Source organism: Macaca mulatta, chromosome 2, assembly GCF_049350105.2.
Source record: "Macaca mulatta isolate MMU2019108-1 chromosome 2, T2T-MMU8v2.0, whole genome shotgun sequence".
Taxonomy (NCBI): domain Eukaryota; kingdom Metazoa; phylum Chordata; class Mammalia; order Primates; family Cercopithecidae; genus Macaca; species Macaca mulatta.
In genome coordinates, this window is record NC_133407.1 from 114,715,671 (window position 1) to 114,740,849 (window position 25,179).

General features: G+C 42.6%; 1 protein-coding gene and 1 long non-coding RNA gene across 3 annotated transcripts in view; one reads left to right on the forward strand and one right to left on the reverse strand.

Moving 5' to 3' along the window:
- Positions 1-25,179, forward strand: part of DOCK3 (dedicator of cytokinesis 3) — a 698,449-nt gene that overhangs the window by 558,868 nt on the left and 114,402 nt on the right. For both annotated transcript variants that reach the window (XM_077992951.1, XM_015130827.3), the window contains exons 23-26: positions 10,120-10,290; positions 16,116-16,308; positions 20,394-20,521; positions 22,924-23,070. In XM_077992951.1, the coding sequence (XP_077849077.1) occupies positions 10,120-10,290; positions 16,116-16,308; positions 20,394-20,521; positions 22,924-23,070 (639 nt within the window). The remainder of the gene's footprint in view (positions 1-10,119; positions 10,291-16,115; positions 16,309-20,393; positions 20,522-22,923; positions 23,071-25,179) is intronic.
- Positions 14,861-17,159, reverse strand: LOC144339219 (uncharacterized). Its single transcript, XR_013413987.1, has 2 exons — positions 16,966-17,159; positions 14,861-15,582 (listed from the first exon to the last, which is right to left on the reverse strand). It is a non-coding gene; the product is annotated as an uncharacterized LOC144339219 (long non-coding RNA).

Consider the following 25,179-nt stretch of genomic DNA (forward strand, 5'->3'; position numbering starts at 1 on the left):
TTTGTCTGTAAAGGATTTTATTTGTCCTTCACTTATGAAGCTTAGTTTGGCTGGATATGAAATTCTAGGTTGAAAATTCTTTTTTTATTTTATTTTATTTATTTATTTATTTATTTATTTTTATTATTATACTTTGAGTTCTAGGGTACATGTGCATAACGTGCAGGTTTGTTACATATGTATACTTGTGCCATGTTGCTGTGCTGCAACCATCAACTCGTCAGCACCCATCAACTCTTCATTTACATCAGGTATAACTCCCAATGCAATCCCTCCCCCCGGCCCCCTCCCCATGATAGGCCCCGGTGTGTGATGTTCCCCTTCCTGAGTCCAAGTGATCTCATTGTTCAGTTCCCACCTATGAGTGAGAACATGCGGTGTTTGGTTTTCTGTTCTTGTGATAGTTTGCTAAGAATGATGGTTTCCAGCTGCATCCATGTCCCTACAAAGGACACAAACTCATCCTTTTTTATGGCTGCATAGTATTCCATGGTGTATATGTGCCACATTTTCTTAATCCAGTCTGTCAGTGATGGACATTTGGGTTGATTCCAACTCTTTGCTATTGTGAATAGTGCCGCAATAAACATACGTGTGCATGTGTCTTTAGAGCAGCATGATTTATAATCCTTTGGGTATATACCCAGTAATGGGATGGCTGGGTCATATGGTACATCTAGTTCTAGATCCTTGAAGAATCGCCATACTGTTTTCCATAATGGTTGAACTAGTTTACAGTCCCACCAACAGTGTAAAAGTGTTCCTATTTCTCCACATCCTCTCCAGCACCTGTTGTTTCCTGACTTTTTAATGATCGCCATTCTGACTGGTGTGAGATGGTATCTCATTGTGGTTTTGATTTGCATTTCTCTGATAGCCAGTGATGATGAGCATTTTTTCATGTGTCTGTTGGCTGTATGAATGTCTTCTTTTGAGAAATGTCTGTTCATATCCTTTGCCCACTTTTTGATGGGGTTGTTTGTTTTTTTCTTGTAAATTTGTTTGAGTTCTTTGTAGGTTCTGGATATTAGCCCTTTGTCAGATGAGTAGATTGCAAAAATTTTCTCCCATTCTGTAGGTTGCCTGTTCACTCTGATGGTAGTTTCTTTTGCTGTGCAGAAGCTCTTTAGTTTAATGAGATCCCATTTGTCAATTTTGGCTTTTGCTGCCATTGCTTTTGGTGTTTTAGACATGAAGTCTTTGCCCATGCCTATGTCCTGAATGGTACTACCTAGGTTTTCCTCTAGGATTTTTATGGTATTAGGTCTAACATTTAAGTCTCTAATCCATCTTGAATTAATTTTCATATAAGGAGTAAGGAAAGGATCCAGTTTCAGCTTTCTACTTATGGCTAGCCAATTTTCCCAGCACCATTTATTAAATAAGGAATCCTTTCCCCATTTCTTGTTTCTCTCAGGTTTGTCAAAGATCAGATGGCTGTAGATGTGTGGTATTATTTCTAAGGACTCTGTTCTGTTCTATTGGTCTATATCTCTGTTTTGGTACTAGTACCATGCTGTTTTGGTTACTGTAGCCTTGTAGTATAGTTTGAAGTCAGGTAGCGTGATGCCTCCAGCTTTGTTCTTTTGACTTAGGATTGTCTTGGAGATGCGGGCTCTTTTTTGGTTCCATATGAACTTTAAAGCAGTTTTTTCTAATTCTGTGAAGAAACTCATTGGTAGCTTGATGGGGATGGCATTGAATCTATAAATAACCTTGGGCAGTATGGCCATTTTCACGATATTGATTCTTCCTATCCATGAGCATGGTATGTTCTTCCATTTGTTTGTGTCCTCTTTTATTTCACTGAGCAGTGGTTTGTAGTTCTCCTTGAAGAGGTCCTTCACATCCCTTGTAAGTTGGATTCCTAGGTATTTTATTCTCTTTGAAGCAATTGTGAATGGAAGTTCATTCATGATTTGGCTCTCTGTTTGTCTGTTACTGGTGTATATGAATGCTTGTGATTTTTGCACATTAATTTTGTATCCTGAGACTTTGTTGAAGTTGCTTATCAGCTTAAGGAGATTTTGGGCTGAGACAATGGGGTTTTCTAAATACACAATCATGTCATCTGCAAAGAGGGACAATTTGACTTCTTCTTTTCCTAACTGAATACCCTTGATTTCTTTCTCTTGCCTGATTGCCCTAGCCAGAACTTCCAACACTATGTTGAATAGGAGTGGTGAGAGAGGGCATCCCTGTCTTGTGCCAGTTTTCAAAGGGAATTTTTCCAGTTTTTGCCCATTCAGTATGATATTGGCTGTGGGTTTGTCATAAATAGCTCTTATTATTTTGAGGTACGTTCCATCAGTACCGAATTTATTGAGCGTTTTTAGCATGAAGGGCTGTTGAATTTTGTCAAAAGCCTTTTCTGCATCTATTGAGATAATCATGTGGTTCTTGTCTTTGGTTCTGTTTATATGCTGGATTATGTTTATTGATTTGCGAATGTTGAACCAGCCTTGCATCCCAGGGATGAAGCCCACTTGATCATGGTGGATAAGCTTTTTGATGTGTTGCTGAATCCGGTTTGCCAGTATTTTATTGAGGATTTTTGCATCCATGTTCATCAGGGATATTGGTCTAAAAATCTCTTTTTTTGTTGTGTCTCTGCCAGGCTTTGGTATCAGGATGATGTTGGCCTCATAAAATGAGTTAGGGAGGATTCCCTCTTTTTCTATTGATTGGAATAGTTTCAGAAGGAATGGTACCAGCTCCTCCTTGTACCTCTGGTAGAATTCAGCTGTGAATCCATCTGGTCCTGGACTTTTTTTGGTTGGTAGGCTATTAATTATTGCCTCAATTTCAGAGCCTGCTATTGGTCTATTCAGGAATTCAACTTCTTCCTGGTTTAGTCTTGGAAGAGTGTAAGTGTCCAGGAAATTATCCATTTCTTCTAGATTATCTAGTTTATTTGCATAGAGGTGTTTATAGTATTCTCTGATGGTAGTTTGTATTTCTATGGGGTCGGTGGTGATATCCCCTTTATCATTTTTTATTGCGTCGATTTGATTCTTCTCTCTTTTCTTCTTTATTAGTCTTGCTAGCGGTCTGTCAATTTTGTTGATCTTTTCAAAAAACCAACTCCTGGATTCATTGATTTTTTGGAGGGTTTTTTGTGTCTCTATCTCCTTCAGTTCTGCTCTGATCTTAGTTATTTCTTGCCTTCTGCTAGCTTTCGAATGTGTTTGCTCTTGCTTCTCTAGTTCTTTTAATTGCGATGTTAGAGTGTCAATTTTAGATCTTTCCTGCTTTCTCTTGTGGGCATTTAGTGCTATAAATTTCCCTCTACACACTGCTTTAAATGTGTCCCAGAGATTCTGGTATGTTGTATCTTTGTTCTCACTGGTTTCAAAGAACTTCTTTATTTCCGCCTTCATTTCGTTATGTACCCAGTAGTCATTCAGGAGCAGGTTGTTCAGTTTCCATGTAGTTGAGCGGTTTTGAGTGAGTTTCTTAGTCCTGAATTCTAGTTTGATTGCACTGTGGTCTGAGAGACAGTTTGTTATAATTTCTGTTCTTGTACATTTGCTGAGGAGTGCTTTACTTCCAATTATGTGGTCAATTTTGGAGTAAGTGCGATGTGGTGCTGAGAAGAATGTATATTCTGTTGATTTGGGGTGGAGAGTTCTATAGATGTCTATTAGGTCTGCTTGCTGCAGAGATGAGTTCAAGTCCTGGATATCCTTGTTAACTTTCTGTCTCATTGATCTGTCTAATGTTGACAGTGGGGTGTTGAAGTCTCCCATTATTATTGTATGGGAGTCTAAGTCTCTTTGTAAGTCTCTAAGGACTTGCTTTATGAATCAGGGTGCTCCTGTATTGGGTGCATATATATTTAGGATAGTTAGCTCTTCCTGTTGAATTGATCCCTTTACCATTATGTAATGGCCTTCATTGTCTCTTTTGATCTTTGATGGTTTAAAGTCTGTTTTATCAGAGACTAGTATTGCAACCCCTGCTTTTTTTTGTTCTCCATTTGCTTGGTAAATCTTCCTCCATCCCTTTATTTTGAGCCTATGTATGTCTCTGCATGTGAGATGGGTCTCCTGAATACAGCAAACTGATGGGTCTTGACTCTTTATCCAGTTTGCCAGTCTGTGTCTTTTAATTGGAGCATTTAGTCCATTTACATTTAAGGTTAATATTGTTATGTGTGAACTTGATCCTGCCATTATGATATTAACTGGTTATTTTGCTCGTTAGTTGATGCAGTTTCTTCCTAGCCTCGATGGTCTTTACATTTTGGCATGTTTTTGCAATGGCTGGTACCGGTTGTTCTTTTCCATGTTTAGTGCTTCCTTCAGGGTCTCTTGTAAGGCAGGCCTAGTGGTGACAAAATCTCTAAGCATTTGCTTATCTGTAAAGGATTTTATTTCTCCTTCACTGATGAAACTTAGTTTGGCTGGATATGAAATTCTGGGTTGAAAATTCTTTTCTTTAAGAATGTTGAATATTGGCCCCCACTCTCTTCTGGCTTGGAGAGTTTCTGCCGAGACATCTGCTGTTAGTCTGATGGGCTTCCCTTTGTGGGTAACCCGACCTTTCTCTCTGGCTGCCCTTAAGATTTTTTCCTTCATTTCAACTTTGGTGAATCTGGCAATTATGTGTCTTGGAGTTGCTCTTCTCGAGGAGTATCTTTGTGGCGTTCTCTGTATTTCCTGGTTTTGAATGTTAGCCTGCCCTACTAGGTTGGGCAAGTTCTTCTGGATGATATCCTGAAGAGTGTTTTCCAACTTGGTTCCATTTTCCCCCTCACTTTCAGGCACCCCAATCAGACGTAGATTTGGTCTTTTTACATAATCCCATACTTCTTGCAGGCTTTGTTCATTTCTTTTTACTCTTTTTTCTTTTGGTTTCTCTTCTCGCTTCATTTCATTCATTTGATCCTCAATCGCTGATACTCTTTCTTCCAGTTGATCGAGTCGGTTACTGAAGCTTGTGCATTAGTCACATATTTCTCATGTTGTGGTTTTCATCTCTTTCATTTCGTTTATGACCTTCTCTGCATTAATTACTCTAGCCATCAATTCTTCCACTTTTTTTTCAAGATTTGTAGTTTCTTTGCACTGGGTACGTAATTCCTCCTTTAGCTCTGAGAAGTTTGATGGACTGAAGCCTTCTTCTCTCATCTCGTCAAAGTCATTCTCCATCCAGCTTTGATCCATTGCTGGCGATGAGCTGCGCTCCTTTGCCGGGGGAGACGTGCTCTTATTTTTTGAATTTCCAGGTTTTCTGCCCTGCTTTTTCCCCATCTTTGTGGTTTTATCTGCCTCTGGTCTTTGATGATGGTGACATACTGATGGGGATTTGGTGTAGGTGTCCTTCCTGTTTGATAGTTTTCCTTCTAACAGTCAGGACCCTCAGCTCTGGGTCTGTTGGAGATTGCTTGAGGTCCACTCCAGACCCTGTTTGCCTGGGTATCAGCAGCAGAGGCTGCAGAAGATAGAATATTTCTGAACAGCGAGTGTACCTGTCTGATTCTTGCTTTGGAAGCTTCCTCTCAGGGGGGTACTCCACACTGTGAGGTGTGGGGTGTCAGACTGCCCCTAGTGGGGGATGTCTCCCAGTTAGGCTACTCAGGGGTCAGGGACCCACTTGAGCAGGCAGTCTGTCCCTTCTCAGCTCTCAACCTCTGTGTTGGGAGATCCACTGCTCTCTTCAAAGCTGTCAGACAGAGTCGTTTGCATCTGCAGAGGTTTCTGCTGCGTTTGTTATTGTTTACTGTGCCCTGTCCCCAGATCCCCTAGGATCTCTTTTCTTACAGTCTACAGAGACAGGCAGGTTTCCTTGAGCTGCTGTGAGCTCCACCCAGTTCGAGCTTCCCAGCAGCTTTGTTTACCTACGTAAGCCTCAGCAATGGCAGGCGCCCCTCCCCCAGCCTCGCTGCTGCCTTGCCGGTAGATCACAGACTGCTGTGCTAGCAATGAGGGAGGCTCCGTGGGCTTGGGACCCTCCCGGCCAGGTGTGGGATATAATCTCCTGGTGTGCCCGTTAGCTTAAAGCGCAGTATTGGGGTGGGAGTTACCCGATTTTCCAGGTGTTGTGTATCTCAGTTCCCCTGGCTAGGAAAAGGGATTCCCTTCCCCCTTGCGCTTCCCAGGTGAGGCGATGCCTCACCCTGCTTCAGCTCTCACTGGTCGGGCTGCAGCAGCTGACCAGCACCGATTGTCCGGCACTCCCTAGTGAGATGAACCCAGTACCTCAGTTGAAAATGCAGAAATCACCGGTCTTCTGTGTCGCTCGCACTGGGAGTTGGAGACTGGAGCTGTTCCTATTCGACCATCTTGCTCCGCCCCCCCGAAAATTCTTTTCTTTAAGAATGTTAAATATTGGCCCCCACTCTCTTCTGGCTTGTAGAGTTTCTGCCAAGAGAGCCGCTGTTAGTCTGATGGGCTTCCATTTGTGAGTAACCCAGTCTTTCTCTCTGGCTGCCCTTAACATTTTTTCCTTTATTTCAACTTTCAATTATGTGTCTTGGAGTTTCTCTTCTTGGGGAGTATCTTTGTGGTGTTCTTTGTATTTCCTGAATTTGAATGTTGGCCTGCCTTGTTAGGTTGGGGAAGTTCTCCTGGATAATATCCTGAAGAGTGTTTTCCAGCTTGGTTCCATTCTCCCTGTCACTTTCAGGTACACCAATCAGACATAGATTTGGTCTTTTCACATAGTCCCATATTTATTGGAGGCTTTGTTCATTTCTTTTTACTCTTTTTTCTCTTAAACTTCTCACTTCATTTCATTCATTTGATCTTCAATCACTGATCCCCTTTCTTCCTCTTGATCGAATCGGCTAGTGAAGCTTGTGCATGTGTTATGTAGTTCTTGTGCTATGGTTTTCAGCTCCATCGGGTCATTTAACGTCTTCTCTACACTGTGTGTTCTAGTTAGCCACTCCTGGCCTTGGGTGATCCACCCACTTCCACCTTCCAAAGTCCTGGAATTACAGGGATGAGCCACTGCACCGGGCCCCAAGAGCTTGGATTTTTAAGGAACCAAAAGGCAATTGATGTGGCTAAAGCAAGGGCTTTCAAATGCTAGATTGGATGTAGAAGATGATAATAAGGGAGAACTGTGACTGTTTCTAAGGGGTCTTTGCTAAATCAGCTGAGTTGATGGCAAGGCCATTTATGGAGGTACAGAATTCTGGGAAAGATAAGGTTTGGGTAGGGAAAAGGAAGAATTCCCTTTCGGGGAGCATTTTTCTGAGGTGTTTTCATATTTGTTCTCACCATTTCACACTTGTTCTGTAATATATCCAACACTAAGGTTTTATCAGTTCATTTCCTCTTCCTTATCTGATTTCAGTTTACATGTCTCCTTCACCAAATTAGTAAGTTTCCATCTAATCCTGTTTTCCTCCTTCTTCATAGGATGCATGCTCCTGGCCTGATACTTCTCATTCCAGTATCAAAAGCCATGAACCAGGAAACTTCTTCCTTAATACTTTTGATTCAATATATCTTTCCACTCATAACCTTATCTCTTCCTTTTACCTTCAGAATCATGACCTTAAAAAAAGTTCTGTTGAAGAAGGTGAAAATAAAAAGTTCATTATTTCTTACTTGGTTTTATTGTTTGTTCACAATGTGAGAGGCATGCAGGGGTGTCATTGTGGGTTTTAGGGTGGCTCTTCACAAGGCATTCTAAAACAGCAGCACACTTTTCCATGCTGAGCTGTATCAGTTCCTTAGCAAGTAGCCACAAGGAGGAAAGAGAGGGCACGGTGGATCTTCTTGGTGATACAAACATGGTAATAACTTTTAGGATCTCTTTTCTTACAGGTTTATTAACTTAAGCAAAAATGGACAGGGCAGCTGCTTGAGCCACAGTTAAGTGCTCCATTGTCTCTACACAGTAATCGGAGCACCTTTAAAGCTTGAACAAATTCCACAGGCTCCACCTCTCACCTTCTATTCCACTCCTCTGCCCCACTCTCCTTCCCCAGTTGAATCTGTCAGAGGTGGCCAGCATCACCTGGTCCTGATCAAGATGGTACTGATCCAAAAATTCAAGAGATTCAAGAGGAGTGGGGAGGAGGGAAGTCAGGTACTGACGAATGACTGGAAGTGGCTTTATTTTCCATGTCCTCATCCGGGTTTGCATGGAGACTTCTCTGACATCAGCCTTGTGCTCCTCTGCTAGTTGTCTTATATTGTGTAACCTAATAGAGGAAGCAAGCTCTCATGCCCAAAAGGTGCAAGTCACTTTGCTGTCTAGTTCTACCTCCCTGAAACTGGCAAATGTTTAATGCCACTCATTACATCTCTTGTGGTAGCTGTTTCAAACTTAAAAACCAAACAAACAAAAAAACTTTTTAAAATTAGAAGAGTAGTATGGAGCACATAATTAGATTTGCCTACCTCTCAGGTGTCCTAAAATTATACTTTTCAGAAAAAATATTAGTTTATTTTACTGTCTTTATTTCCAATGCTCCACGTAATTACCAATCCTTCCTGCATCTTCTGGGGCTTGGGCATATGATAGTAGGATGCTCAATAAGTTCATGTTCTTCTTCTATGCATAGTACATTTTTGGTGAATCTTTCCAGGTCTTAGCATGCTTTTCATTTTCTATGTGACTTAACTGAGGAAGAAATCCTGGCCTTTTTAGGCTGCTCCAAGATCTATTCTATCTTTTACCTATAGGGATTCTAATCCCTACCTCTAAGGATTCCAGAGTGTCAATCCTGACCCTGTCCCTCTTTTGTCCTCTGCTGAGCCCAGCAAGCCATGTTAATCATACAAAACCAAAGTACCTAAAGGGAAAGGTCAGACCTGCTACCTAGCCATTTAGTTTGGAAAATGTACACGTTTATTTTCTTTATTTTAATAGAAAATACGTCCTACTTCAGTGACTTCAAACTGGCATGACCTAATAAATGAAGCTGGCTCAGAAGCGTATACTTTCTGCTTCATGGGCCCGAAGAGTCACCGCAATATAGACATACTAGAGCAGTGGCAGAGTCCAGCCTGCAAGTGTCTGGGTTTAACAACTGACAGATTTTTCAAGTTCTTTATAGACTAGGCATTAAAAAGCTACTAGAACAGAGGGTGTAGCATTTATGGAGACGAGGCCACACACTCATTTCTTCTACAGAATCATCTGATACAATCCCTGGATGACACATTTTCTAAACTGGCATTCCCCACTGCCAACTGAATTTTGTATGGGCCACAAAATATTAAGTTCTGCTTTTCCAAACCGTCTAACAGCTGGATAGATCATGAAAGGGAGTTTAGGAATTGTTTCCTGTTTATGTTTCAAGTACCTGACTTCTGTTTGTTTCAGCGTTGCATAAGTTTCTCTCCATTATCTCTTCCTTTTCAGTGTCTGGGAAATCTGTGTTTTTTTGTTTTTTTTGTTTTTTTAATTAGAAAACATAGTATTGGGTCTTGAATGTGTTCTCTTAAAAGGAAATTACTCTGTAAGCATGGGCCAAGCGTCAGGAACTCCTCAGAATCAGATTCTGCTCCCAAACTTTTTGCAGAAGCTTCATCTTATACTATTTATGAACTGTTTATGGCAGATGTCTTTGTGGAAAGAGGGTGGATACTGGATATATCAGGCCTATCGGCTGCTGTGCAGCCTGGGACAAGTTTTCTTCAGATTTCTGTGACCCCTGGTGAAAAAGGAGGAACTGTGTCAGGCCCCAGCTATATCTTAAAGATGTAGGAGACTCCTAAGTCTGAGGACTCCTGAGTCCTTTAGGATACTTCCTTCTTGCAGTAAACTTGAGTGTTTCTTACATCCTTGCCTTGTGACCCTTTTATTTCCAGACCTGAAAAAAAATACAAAGAAACTTATTTTTTAAACTCTGAATGTTCTTGAATTCAACTATTTCTATAACAGTCTATGGCTCCTTAATTCCAGAACCTCAGAAAACAGTTGTGAAATTATTTAATGATTTTTTCAATAAGAAGGTAGCTGCTGCTTAGTGACAATTTGGATATTTGAGAAAAAAATTTAAAAAATAAAGTGCCTATCTATCTCCATAGTTAGAACTGTCCATCACCTGATTTTGATATAGAAACTGCTGTTACTTTGCCCTTTGTTTTCTGCTATATGAGTTCCTGACCATCTTCAACACCTCTCCATCACTTTTTCTCCCACACTTTCCAGGCCTTGGAGTACCTTTTCAAGTTCATTGTACAGTCACGGATCCTGTACTCACGAGCCACTTGTGGAATGGAAGAGGAACAATTCAGATCGAGTATCCAAGAACTTTTCCAGTCCATCCGGTTTGTGCTCAGTCTGGACAGCAGAAACTCAGAAACACTCCTTTTTACTCAGGTTCGCACACTGCAGGGAAGCTTTGCTGCTGGGTTCCTCTTTCTCAGCGGGTGGTTTCTTTGTCTTCTGGTTTTCAGAGATGAAGAAACCCTGCCAGGATCATGTGTGTTGGGTAAGGGGTGATTTATAAGGAAATACCTGATACAACAAAATGCTGCTTTTACTGCAAATCTGGCCGTGCCTCAGCTGCCAGATGTAAAACAGCTCATTGGCTTTATGTTGGAGATGAAGCACAAATTTGTTCTTGTGAACAGTCTTTAGACCAAATTTATTTAGCTACATACTACTTAGTTTTTTATGAACATCTTATTCATAGGAGATAATCAGAATGTATGGGGAATTTTATTTCCTGATTAAGCATTGTATTAACGAAAGTTGGGCACAGTGGCTCACGCCTGAAATCCTAGCACTTTGGGAGGCCAAGGTGGGCGGATTGCTTGAGCTCAGGAGTTCAAGACCACCCTGGGCAACATGATGAAACCCCATCTCTACTAAAAATAGAAAAAATTAGCATGCACCTGTAGTCCTGGCTACTCAGGAGGCTGAGGCAGGAGAATTGCTTGAACCCGGGAGGTGGAGGTTGCCATGAGCCAAGATTGCACCACTGCACTCCAGCCTGGGCAACAGAGTGAGACTGTCTCCAAAAAGAAAAAGGAAAAAAGAAAATTTAGATTAGCTTTTGTCCATTCCAGAAGTTGAATGAAATAATTTGTAAAACAGTAGGATTAACTAGGAAGCTTTGGCTAAGAATTAAGATTAAATTAGGATCAGAGGGCTGGCAAGATGGCCAAATAGGAACATCTCTGGACTACAGCTCCCAGTGAGATCAACGCAAAAGGCGGATGATCTGCATTTCCAACTGAGGTACCCGGCTCATCTCACTGGGACTGGCTAGACAGTGGGTGCACCCATGAAGGGCAAGCAGAAGCAGGGTGGGGTGTCGCCTCACCTGGGAAGCTCAAGGGGTTAGGGAACTCCCTCCCTTAACCAAGGGAAGCCAGGAGAGACTGTGCCTTGAGGAACGGTGCATTCCGGCCCAGATACTACGCTTTTCCCACAGTCTTTGCAACCCGCAGACCAGGAGATTCCCTCAGGTGCCTACACTACCAGGGCCCTGGGTTTCAAGCACAAAACTGGGTGGCTGATTGGGCAGACACTGAGCTAGCAGCAGGAGTTTTTTTCATACCCCAGTGGAACCTGGAACACCAGCGAGACAGAACCGTTCACTCCCCTGGAAAGGGGGCTGAAGCCAGGAAGCCAAGTGGTCTAGCTCAGCGAATCCCACCCCCACGGAGCCCAGCAAGCTGAGATCCACTGGCTTGAAATTCTCACTGCCAGCACAGCAGTCTGACGTCGACCTGGCACACTCAATCTTGGTCAGGGAAGGGGCATCCACCATTACAGAGGCTTGAGAAGGCAGTTGTCCCCTCGCAGTGTAAGAAAGGCTGACAGGAACTTTGGAGGGGGCAGAGCCCACCACAGTGCTGTCAATCTACCATAGCCAGACTGCCTCTCTAGGTTCCTCCTCTCTGGGCAGGGCATCTGTGAAAGAAAGGCATCAAGCCCAGTCAGGGGCTTACAGATCCAACTCCCATCTCCCTGGGACAGAGCACCTGGGGGAAGGGGCAGCTATGGGCACAGCTTCAGCAGACTTAAGTGTTCTTGCCTGCCGACTCTGAAGGGAGTGGCAGATCTCCCAGCACAGTGCTCGAGCTCCGCTAAGGGACAGACTGTCTCCTTAAGTGGATCCCTGACCCCCATGCCTCCTGACTGGGAGACACTTCCCAGTAGGGGACGACAGACACCTCATACAGGAGAGCTGTGGCTGGCATCTGGTGGGTGCCACTCTGGGAAGAAGCTTCCAGAGGAAGAAATAGGCAACAATCTTTGCTGTTCTGCAGCCTCCGCTGGCAACCTATAGAATAGGAGAAAATTTTTGCAATCTATCCATCTGACAAAGGGCTAACATCCAAAATCTACAAAGAACTTAAACAAATTTACAAGAAAAAAAAAAACATAAAAAAGTGGGCAAAGGAGATGAACAAACACTTCTCAAAAGAAGACATTTACATGGCCAACAAACATGAAAAAACTCATCATCACTGGTCATTAGAGAAATGCAAATCAAAACCACAATGAGATACCATCTCGCACCAGTTAGAATGGCGATCATTTAAAAGTCAGGAAACAACAGATGCTGGAGAGATGTGGAGAAATAGGAACACTTTTACACTGTTGGTGGGAGTGTAAATTAGTTCAACCATTGTGGAAGACAGTGTGGTGATTCCTCAAGGATCTAGAGCTAGAAATACCATTTGACCCAGCAATCCCATTACTGGGTATATACCCAAAGGATTATAAATCATTCTACTATAAAGACACATACACACGTATGTTTTTTTCTTTCTTTTTCTTTTTCTTTTTCTTTTTTTTTTGAAATGGAGTTTCATTCTTGTTGCCCAAGCTGGAGTGCAATGGAGCGATCTCAGCTCACTGCAACCTCCACCTCCCGTGTTCAAGCGATTCTCCCGCCTCAACCTCCTGAGTAGCTGGGATTACAGGCGCACACCACCATGTTCAGCTAATTTTTTATATTTTTATTAGAAATGGGGTTTCACCCTGTTTGCCAGGCTAGTCTTGAACTCCTGACCTCAGGTGATCCACCTGCCTCACCCTCTCAAAGTGCTGGTATTACAGGCATGAGCCACCGCGCCCAGCCACACACGGATGTTTATTGCAGCACTGCTGACAATAACAAAGATTTGGAACCGACCCAAATGCCCATCAGTCATAGACTAGGTAAAGAAAATGTGGCACATATACACCATGGAATACTATGCAGTCATAAAAAACGAAGAGTTTATGTCCTTTGCAGGGACATGGATGAAGCTGGAAACCATCGTTCTCAGTCAACTAACACAGGAGCAGAAAACCAAACACCACATGTTCTCACTCATATGTGGCATATGTGGGAGGTGAACAAGGAGAACACATGGACACAGGGAGGGGAACATACACACCTAGGGGGGATCGGGGGACTAGGAGAGGGATAGCATTAGGAGAAATACCTAACGTAGATGACGGATTGATGGGTGCAGCACACCGCCATGGCACGTGTATACCTATGTAACAAAGCTGCACGTTCTGCACATGCATCCCAGAACTTAAAGTATAATAAATTAATTAATTAATTAAAATGAAACTTCAAAAAAAGATTAGATTAGATTCAATATTAGAAATACCAGTATGGGAAGAAAATTTGGTTTCTTTTATTAAAACTACCTGGCCAATCACCTGAGCCCAAGAAGTTAAGGCTACAGTGAGCTGTGATTGGACCACTGCACTCCAGCCTGGCCACAGAGTAAGGCACTGTCTCGAAAACGAACAAAACTGCCTGGCCAGCTAATCTTTTACCTTTCCACACAGTCTTACCCTAGAACAAATCAAGAATTCATTACCCCAGTCAAAAGGGAAGTATTTTTCCTTACAAAATGAATGTCAGAATTTTTATGTAATGGATTATATTCTTCAACTTTTTGAAGCTAAATATTACGCCAAAACCTGTAAGCAGAGATCAGAGAGCCTCTCTCATGTCCAGTCATTCAGTCACTGCCAAGTATATTGTTAGCCCAAGTATATATTTAAACTGTCTCATTTAAGATTAAAATTAAAAAACAAAAAGTTTTAAAAAAAATTTTGTTTTCCACTTGCCTCTGTGTTGCCTCTTGATACCAGTCGCCTGTAGGTTTCTCAGCCCAGAGGACAGGTAATCAACTGGGAGTACCTTAAGACTTCCTTGACTCTATAAGGAAATATACTCTATAAGGGAGTCTATAAGGAACTCTATAAGGGAGTACCTCAAGGCTTCCAGGTGCTTCTGTAAGGAAGACACCTGTGATCTCCCCTTCTAAGTACCTTAAGCTGCTCATGTTCCTCTTCCGTTCCCCTCCCACAGCCAGAATACGGAGAGATTAGAGGTAGCTAGCAAAGCAATGCACATATGCTTTCTGGGAACTTGGTAACACAGTAATGCCCTGTATTGAGTGGCACACTCCTACTACATCAAGATAAATAGCTTAGATCTGGTCTCAGCTAAGACCTGGGTGAGAATCTGACCACCTTCTTTGGTGCAAGGCTCATGTTTCGTGAGTTTCACATATATGTATGTGTGTGTGTGTGTGTGTGTGTGTGTGTGTGTGTGTGTATAGAGAGAGAGAGATACACACACACACGTATGCATATTATTCACTTAGACTTTATATCTTTGATTATGACCACTAGAAGATGTCAGGGTGTGAAAGTCCTTCTGTCCTGGTGTCTAAGTACAGGACATTTCACCATTTAAGAAAGCAAATGAGTTACTGTTTGTTATTGATTATAAAGCACCTACTTCACCACTCCTTTGTTTTTTATATCTAAGCTGCTAACAATATGTTTTGTTCTGGTTCTAATTACTGGGAAACAATCTCCTCAATATTCCAGGAGTTATAAATCTGCAGATAGAACTCATATAAGTGCTCCAGTGGGGCCTGGCCTGAATAAAAACCACAGCAAAAGCCTGTTTTCCATGGCATAAATTTTCACTCACTCTAAGCCAGTGTCTGTTGCCTGATAGAGCAGTCAGGAAAACAGCCTTCCCTCCCCAGCCTGCCATTTGGGAAGGGTGCGTTCTCACCTTTTTGTCTCAAGGTGGCACTCCATTTCTCTTTGTAAACCCTGAGTTAATGGCATAAGGGGACTGAGAAGTGAAAAAAAGTCTTCATGCTGCTTCTACTTCCACAAGAGAAAATCATGAGAACCAGCATATATCAAAGGCCTATTGTGTTCCAGACATTCTACTGGAAACTTTATGTAAAAATTTCCCTCATACCAGCATCAAGAAATAAGTAATAGCATCATCCCCATTTTATAGATGGGGAAACAGAGAATTAGGTTAACTTGCCAAAGTTTATGTGTCAGGTAAGTGGTAAAGCTCAAATTTGAACTCGTGTAATTCCAAAACCCATTCTCTTTCTCCTATAGTGCTCTGCCTCCCAAAGGTTCTGGAACTGTTCTATTATCAGATTTTTCTCAAGAAACTACCTTGTGGTCTACCAGAGCTTACATCCTAGAAGAAAAGCCTAACATGCACACTCCCACTCCCCTTGCTTGGGTGTCTAGGTCGCTGAACTCTAAGCCCACGTCAACAGTCCTCAAGAGTTTATGGCTAACCAAATACACAGATTTCTCATCCTCTTGAATTTACTCTTGAGACTACCAGGCATCACTTATGAAAAAAATAATTTATGAAGCCTTCATATTTCATGGTTGCAAATAAGAATCTCTATTCTGGGGAAATGGTACAGCTCTCAGAACTGGATCATTGGCTGCAGGGCTGTGAGCAGAGTTCAGCTGATGCTGCTTGAAGGAACTCAGCTCTCTGCCATACTTTCTTGAGTTTGGAACCAAAATTGGAAAGTTAAGAACTTGATCATAGAGATGAACAAAAATATAAATACATTTTATGAACAAAAACAGCTGTGGATCTTAAGCCACACTGAGCAGATTTTTCTTTATACCCCATTCTTTTGCCAGCAAATGCTATATGCAAGTTATGAAAGCCTCAGATTTCCTGGATCCCAGTAAATTATCTTGTTTTGGTTTCCTTTTTGGTTTTTCCTGCTCCATGCCTGAGTGCTGTAGTCAGTGGCCAGGGAGGAGCCCACCTAAGGCAGAGATGCTACAGTGCCTTCTCAGCCTCTTACCACCTTGTGTCATTGTCTGAGTGTGAAAGATAGACACACACCCTAATTCTGTGCTAACCATAGCTTCATTTACTTCTGCAGGCTGCACTCCTCAATTCTTTCCCAACCATCTTTGACGAGCTGCTGCAAATGTTCACCGTGCAAGAGGTGGCAGAGTTTGTGAGAGGGACACTGGGGAGCATGCCCAGCACTGTGCACATTGGGCAGTCAATGGACGTGGTCAAGCTGCAGTCCATTGCCAGGACAGTGGATAGCCGCCTGTTTTCTTTCTCAGGTAAATCAAGTTGGGATGAGAGTCAGACTCACCTTTCCTTCCTTCTAGGGGTGATAGCCAAGTGATAATCAAAGGATCAGTTTCCTCAACCATTATGCAAGAAACCAGTGACCCTTAAGATGCAGAATATTTTGGTAAACTATAATAGAGAATGTAGCCAAGACCTAGGCCTACTGTCTTACTCACAGTTTATTCCTAGGAATCCACACATACGGGCATGTCACTGGGGTGGTGTCTGAGTCCATTCAGGCTACTGTAACAGAATACCATAGACTGGGTGGCGTGTAAACAACAAACTTTCTCAGTTCTGGAGGTTAGGAAGTCTAAGATCAAAGCACCAGCAGATTCAGTGTCTGGTGAGGCCTACTTCCTGGTTCATAGACAGCTGTCTTCTCTCTGTGTTGTCACATAGCAGAAGGGGCAAGGCAGCTCTCTGGGGTCTCTTTTTTTAAAAGGTCACTAATCTTGTTCATAAGGGCCCTGCCTCCAGGCCCACAGCTTCCAAGAACAGAGCTTGCCATACACTCAGGAAGGGAAGGAGAGGAAGAGAGAAGGGACTATCTCAAGGAAACAAGGATAAGCCAAGAAAATAAAAAGAGGCCCTACAGATGACTTGAGGTCAGGAGTTCAAGACTAGCCTGGCAAACAGGGTGAAACCCTATCTCTACTAAAAATACAAAAAATTAGCCAGGCGTGGTGGTGGGCACCTGTAATCCCAGCTACTCAGGAGGCTAAGGCAGGAGAATTGCTTGAACCCAGGAGGCAGAGGTGGCGGTAAGCTGAGATCATGCCATTGTACTCCAACCAGGGCAACAGAGCGAGACTATCTCAAAAAAAAAAAAAAAAAAAAAGGGCCCTGAAAGGGGGCCCTGAGGACCCTGTGCTTTCTCGTTTCCTTGCCATACCAGTCGATACATTTTCCGAAAGTCTTTGGAGAACCAACAAGGATTAGAGAGAGGAATAGACAGGGAGCTCTTTATGCTCCCCAAAGGGTCAGGACAATCTAATATATTAGCAGCCTAGTCTGTCTTTCACGAAGAACTTCTGGTTTTGTTCCTGAAGCCACATCATATGTGATCAAGTTCTGCCTTGCAGGGACAACCAAATGCTCAATGGCCATATATTAAGATCAATATGAGCCTAATTCTTTAAATATAATATCATTGTGCTAGGATAAACTTCTGAGGCACCAAAATAAATCCAAAACACCAGCAAAACAATTATTAGAATTTTTATAATTTTGGTGGTTAATTTTTTAGGTTTGACTTTTTTTTTTTTTTTTTTTTTAATGAGATGCAGTCTCGCTCTGTTGCCCAGGCTGGAGTCCAGTGGCGTGATCTTGGCTCATCGCAACCTCTGCCTCCCAGGTTCAAACGATTCCCCTGCCTCAGCCTCCCGAGTAGTTGGGACTACAGGCATGCAACACCATGCCTGGCTAAATTTTTTTTTTTTTTTTTTTTTTTGTATTTTTAGTAGAGATGGGGTTTCACCATGTTGGCCAGGCTGGTCTCGAACTCCTGATCTCATGATCCACCCATCTCAGCCTCCCAAAGTTCTGGGATTATAGGCGTGAGACATGGCACCCGGCCAGGTTTGACTTTTAAAGTATAAGACCAAAAATTTCTCAGCCCAGTGCTACACATATTTGTAATACTAAATAAGTGTTCCCTTTGACTTAGCTCTGCCAGCGTATGGTATTGCTAGTAGTAGTAAAGCTGCCACCAAGAAAGTCATCTTTTTTCGACCAGTAACTGTTTATGCTGGTAAACAATTCTCTCTTCAGCTCCTATGTTGAAGATTTTATTAATGGTTTGGGCACACTGTCACTGAAGGCCACTGTACACACTTGAGCTTTGTGCACTGCTTAAAAGAAAATGCTTTCAGCTGGGTGTGGTGGCTTACGCCTGTAATCCCAGTACTTTGAGAGGTCGAGGTGGGCGGATCATGAGGTCAGGAGATTGAGACATCCTGGCTAAAACGGTGAAACCCCATCTCTACTAAAAATACAAAAAATTAGCCGGGCGTGGTGGCGGGTGCCTGTAGTCCCAGCTACTCAGGAGGCTGAGGCAGGAGCATGGCGTGAACCCAGGAGGCGGAACTTGCAGTGAACTGAGATCGCACCACTGCTCTCCAGCCTGGGCGACAGAGCAAGACTCTGTCTCAAAAAAAAAAAAAAATGCTTTCAAAATATGTGGGAAGGGGAACAGCAGACTGCTCTCACTGACATACTTTATTTCTAATATCTCTGCATGTACTTGCTGCTTCACACAAACACTTAAGAAAAATTTTCTTAATACTTATGTGGCCTTGGACTATGTAATTGGATTTTAGATGACAAACACCGCCAAAATTTTGTTTGCATCTCACTTTCATTGAATGCCTGAGTTGCAGCATCTTCCCTGAAGCAAAAGGTTCTTTACCAGTGATGTCCTTTAACCAGCACTGGTATTCTCAAAGTATAAGTTTGGTCTCTTCTTCAGCAGGTTCTAGTAACAAACCACTGTTTTTTTCTGTAAGCAGCTATTGGTTATTACAAATACTAAGTATGTTGGTATTTTCATCCACACAGTGCGGTATCAACTTTTTTTATTCAAGCAGCCTTTTAAATCTAGACTAGCTAGTATTCTATCCTGTTTGAACATATTCTAAGCATTTGACAAGGCAGGCCCAAATTTCTTATATATCATGTAATTTGTCTTTGACTGAAAAAGATTTTCTGTCTGAATTTCATGTGGAACTCTTAACTAAAGACAGATAAGAATGATAAATCCAAAATGCCATGGCTTGTTTGTGTTACTGATAATCTGACTAAATCATGCTGGCCAGATATGATGGGACCTGCAGAGTCACACCATCACTGACCACGTAGGAATACAGGGTGCCAGAAACACATTCACATTTGCATTTCACTTGTCTCCTAACCTCCCCTGTGAAGTAAATGTATTCTAGAAGAGGCCCTTACACCCCATTCTACAGATGAGGAAAATAAAGCTCATGAGAGGAGTCAACTTGCCTGAGGTCTCAGAATGAGTTAATAAAGGAGCTTGAAGTAGGACAGCCTTCCTGAATTTGGGATTCTAAATATAGTCACCTTCTGATGAAAGTGCTATTCTGGTAACATTGGGAGAAAGTAAAAGAAAATCATTTGAAGTGTTCAGTGGGATTGGTGATAAATGTTGGCTAATTATCAAAGTCTTGTGACAATACAAAGGTCGTGCTTCAATTGTGTTCATTGCTGTGTACACACTGAGCAGCAATCTCACAAGGCTGTGGGGGAAAGGGAGCAGGCCTGTTGGCTGTGGCAAGGTAAATGCCCACAGGGGTGGAAGTGTCAGACTACCTACCTAGCCAGGGCATAAAGAGGGACAATCTATAATCCATTTCAAGCCTGCAAGTTCAGGCAGTGTAGTTCATACTAAGTATACCATTTAAATGGAATTTTCACTGTAAACTGTGCTTTTAATTTGGAGTCTATTCATTAAAGAGATTTCATTTGGGACCGGGTGTGGTGGCTCACACCTGTAATCTTAGCATTTGGGGAGGCCAAGGAGGGAGGATCGCTTGAGCCCACGAGTTCAAGACTTGCTGGGCAGCATAGTGAGACCTCATCTCTACAAAAAATTAAAAAATTATCTGAGTGTGGTGCCATACACCTGTGGTCCCATCTGTGTGGGAGGCTGAGGTAGGAGGATTGCCCTAGCAATCCTAGAAAGTTGAAGCTGCAGGGAGCCATGATCATGCCACTGCATTCCAGCCTGGGTGACAGAATGGGACCCTGTCTCCAAAAAAAAGAGACTTCATTCCAAGTGAAGCAGACTCCTAACATTCATCCTGCACAAAATATCATGGATGCTTGGTATTGAAATGAGAACAAAGAAAAGATGGAAGAATAATGTCATGTGATGGCTTATAATTTCCAGGCAGTGAGCTTTCAGGCCCTTGTAAGGTAAGGGGATTACCTTCACTTTTGCTCTAGTCTCAACCCCACCTGCTTTGAGAATAGCTAGGTCCTATAATGCCACTGGCTTCCCGCAGTAGCTAGTTCTCCTCTAAAGGCTTCTTCACCTTTGTGTTTTCTCTCCCAGAATCCCGCCGCATCCTGCTTCCTGTGGTTCTCCATCACATTCACCTTCACCTGAGGCAGCAGAAAGAGCTGCTTATTTGCTCAGGAATTCTTGGCAGCATCTTCTCCATCGTCAAGACCAGCTCTCTGGTAGTAGCCCCACACCCACTCCACCCTGCTCAGCTCTTCCCTAGTCTTGTATTAGTTTAGCCAGAGGCAGACCAACAAAGATCGCTTTGTACACTTTTCAGTCACAGATGCTTTCATCAGTGACAGGAAGGTGCCCAAGTGAATGGTGGCCTGTGTGTTCCCAACAGGTTTCTCTGTACAACGTATTCTTGCTATTTTTAAAGGTTGCACTATCAAATCTACCCAGAAATATAGTTATCTGTAGTACCACAAAGCCCAATTCTGTGTCATGCTGTTTCCATCAATAGGTTTTAATTCTGCATTCTTGGGAGTTTTCTGAGAATATTCAGGCATGAGCACAGGGAGGCAGACCCAGACTTGAGAGGTAGCTTGCTTATTCAGGCTCTTCTGTTAGCTTCCTGACAGCTTGATTCCACCCATATGGCGTTCCTATACTGTGCCAAATGAGGTCAGGGCATACAAGAGGTTAATGTTGCCCACCAGAGCTCTGAGCCTCAGAGGATGGTAGAATTGTGCTTTAAGGGTCGGGTTTCAACTGATACTGCTTTTACCCATTTTCTTTCCTCTTTATTTTTTCTTTTTGAAAGAAATCGGTGGTAGGCGGGGATGAACTGAGGTAGGGAAAGAGAGAAGAAAAGATATGAATCAGGCACAGGTGAGAGTAGGAATTTATTTTAATGATACTTATTTCATGTACTTTTGATAATAGAAGAAAGGCATATTACTTATAGAAAATTCAGAAATGATAGGAAAGCATAAGGAAAGAAATGTAAAACAAAAATGGATTTTTAAATTATACCGTTTTATTAAGTTGCTAGAGAATAGAATTTCACATGCATTTAAAATGAACGGCAGTTACCAGGTGATAAGAATATACAAGGATAGGCTAGCTACATGTAGTGGGAGAGGCACCTAAAAAAAAAAAGTATATTTTGTTTGAGCAGGGGACAGGGACTCAATAGGATACTCTGATGTTCAAACTCAAAGTACCATCTGGTGACAGGGGTCTAGCTTGGCAGAGAGTGACTATGATGGTGATAATGGCCCTATTATTTGCTCTTGGCTCCAGGTAAGACTTGGCAGCTCTTCTTCCCACCAGGCCTCAGAGAAGCCACACCAAGCACATAAGATCTACTCGTAGCCCAAGGTTGTATTGAGGGGGGGACAGCTTATTGCTAAAGGAAGGAGAGAAATTGAAGCAAAAAAAGAGGAGGAATGGAACAGGAGTGGGAACCAGTAAAAACCTGGAGGTGATGGTTTGGTTGTGTTTGTGGGGCTAGAGTCAGTATAATGAGTTGCTTATGACTACCCAAAGATACATCACTGGTAAGTGTTATGATCAGTTGGACAGATAGGAAAAATGACTTTGGTCCCAAGAGCTACTCAAATTCTTCATGTGGAATGGGGCAGAGTATAGTTAAAATGGATGGATGGGTAGAGGAACAATGAAATTGAAGCTCAATGAGAGCAGAGATATTATCTGTCTTGTTCACCTCTATATATTCAGGTTCACAAACAGTGACTGGCACATGGTAAATGTTTAGTGAATGATAGATTGATGGATGGGTGAAGGATAGACACTAGGACCAGTGATAGTATAAACATCTTAGGCAAGGGGCAACAGGAATCTCTTTGTGAGATAATTAAAATCATGCTACAGAATTTGAGATGAATGTGAGAGGTCTATAATAGGATAACAGATTCTTCCTAAATTAGGAAGTGGCCCTCAGTGAGGAGACATGCTTTATTGTTTTTGTGAGGTGGCCAGAGAAAGATGCACTGAGGCTGGAGTCCTTCAAATGGACCCTGTAACACGAAGGAGAGAGCTGAGGAGCTAGAAGTGGACCCAGGCATATCTAGGCAGCAGTCCAGGCTGGCAAAAATTGAGGGCACCCAAGGGGAAAACCCTGAGGAGAAAACAGGGTGCTCAGAAAGATGAGCTACTTCTGTGCATTAGTGCTATGCACTAGTGAAGGTACTGCTGCCACACCCTGTAGTGTGAATTCGTCACCATTTCTCAAACTTTATCATTTCCAAAAGTGTCAGCAGAGTTGTGCCTTCTCCTGACTATTCTAGGGAAATCAAAGAAAACATTTAACTCAGGATCTTTGTTTCTGCCCTGTATATCAAAATTAATGTATCTGCTTGAGATTCGAAGTTGCAGGTGGTGTTGAGTTAGGGTAAGGCCCCAGCCACCATGCCTGGGCAGCAGTGGCAGTTGTGCCTCACCTCCTGTCAAAGCCATTGTCCTGGGTTCCTTGACACTGCATGTTGGTGAGACTGAGAGCTTGGTGTCGGGAATCCAGAAGACTACTGCTGATGTACCTGACATAGTAAGTGCTGCCAGCTGTACTTCAGCCTGGCTTGGTGCTAACGGTGTGCTCTCTTACTGCTCGCTCCAGGAGGCAGATGTCATGGAGGAAGTAGAGATGATGGTGGAGAGTCTCCTGGACGTGCTCTTGCAGACTCTGCTCACCATCATGAGCAAATCACATGCTCAGGAGGCGGTAAGAGGGCAGCGGTGCCCGCAGTGCACAGCCGAGATCACTGTTAGTAACTAACATCCAGGTTTTCTTGCCTTCTTTTCTAACCTGGGGCTTCTCCACAGTACTCCCCCTCCATCTTACCATCCCATCACCTTCATCTCAGCCTCCCCTCCTGCATGGTTGTCAGCATGCTGCCCTCTTCCCTCCTTGAATCTGACTCTCCTCTCCACTCTGAAAGCTCTAGGTTCATATTCCCAGAACTCTTCTTTAGGGCAGATCCGGGGAATGTTTGTTGTCCTGTTTTCCTGCATACTTTGAGCCAAGTCATTTTCTATATTGTGGAATGAAGCAGGGATGTATGTAAGATGTAGTAAGAAGTTGAAGTTGAAAAACAGACTACTTCTTCTAGGAACCCCCTCATATAGGTTCTCCTAAATGATGTACAGGACAGAATAATTGTCTCAGAATTGGCTTCTATCTACAAATTAGTTGCTTTTGTCCATTATGTTTGTATCTACATTTTTAGGATTTGGAAAAATGTGATGAGGTAAATTTCACTGGCATTACTGAATAATGATTTTTCTGTAATCTAACTAGAAGAGAAACAAACTGGGAAGGCTTCTCAGGAGGGGCAGAGAGACGATGCCTTGGGCCCCTCATGTACCCCAACTCCAGAATAGACTTCTCAACCCTGAGGTGGGGACATGATAAACAGTTTTCGTGGAATCTTTCCATTGGCAGATGGGAGATTACAGTGATCTCTCTGAAGAAAACCCTCTGGAGCAAGCCAAGCTACAGCGTGCTAGGGGGAGCAGGGAGCACTCAGGGAGCAGGTACGTGTTCTGAAGCACTGGGCTTGGAAAGAGTGTCTGCTCCTTTAGGAGCCTCTGTTGAAGGCACTCTCACTGTAAGTAAAAAACATATATGTATATGTACCCTGGCATTTCCTGGTAACCCAGCCTTCTAACCAAACTTACACAGTGCTTGCTGTGGGCCAGAATCTGCTTTATGCACTTGTCCAATATTAGCTCATTTAGCAGTACTGAGGAAGTGATTCATTTTATGTAGATTTTAATGAGGATGATGATAATTGTAATTTATTTAGTACCTTTTTACATAATGGACTTTATTCTTAAATGCTTTATATACATTAACCCATGTGACCCTCATGACAAATTACCTATAGCTTTTTATGCCCATTTTTGAGATAAAAATGAGGTTCATGAACATATATATTTTGCACACATGTATTTTTAATAATTTCAGGCCAGGCGCGGTGGCTCATGCCTGTAATCCCAACACTTTGGGAGGCCAAGGCGGACGGATCATCTGAGGTCAGGAGTTCAAGACTAGCCTGGCCAGCATGGCGAAACCGAGTCTCTACTAAAAATACAAAAAAAATTAGCCAGGCGTGGTGGTGGGTGCCTGTAATCCCAGCTACTCGGGAGGCTGAGGCAGGAAAATCGCTTATACCTAGGAGGTGGAGGTAGCAGTGAACGAAGATCGTACCATTGCACTCCGAACTGGGCGACAAGAGCAAAACTCCGTCTCAAGAAACAAGAGTAATAATTTCAGAGACCTAGAAAGGGTTTGAGAGACTAAAAACTGTTGTCACTTTCTCACGAGTTCATAAGTATTTGAAAATTGCCCACGAGAAGTAAATGTTCTCCCTCCCTTTTAAAGAGGCAACTAAGAGGAGGCCATGCTTGTCTGCTCCATGCCAAAAGTTGCAATAAGATGGTTTTTGAAGTCCTTAAAGCAGGATTTTATTCCATGTATCCCAGTTGGAACTTGAAGACATTTTGAACATTGATATTTATCCTTTAATTTCTACTTGTCTTAAAGCCCATAGCTTGTCCCCTCAAAAAGGTCAATTTTAACTCATCTGCCTTTCAGACAGGCATATTGATCTGCTGTGTTTTGTTTGCCCAGTCTAGTAACCCTGTGCAAATTCTAGGAGATTCCAAAGAAGTCCTTGTACAAGGGCTGCTCTAGCCCAGCAGGATCGGCAGAATCCAAATTCTATCCAGAGAAGGTTAAGCTCTCCCCTGTTCCAAGTATCCTCTATAGACTTAAGTACAGTGCCTTGGCAGCAAAGGACTATTTAGCCAAAACTTTCCTAGGAAAAAAAGGGAGAGTATTTGTCTCACTTTGCAATACTACTTTATTATT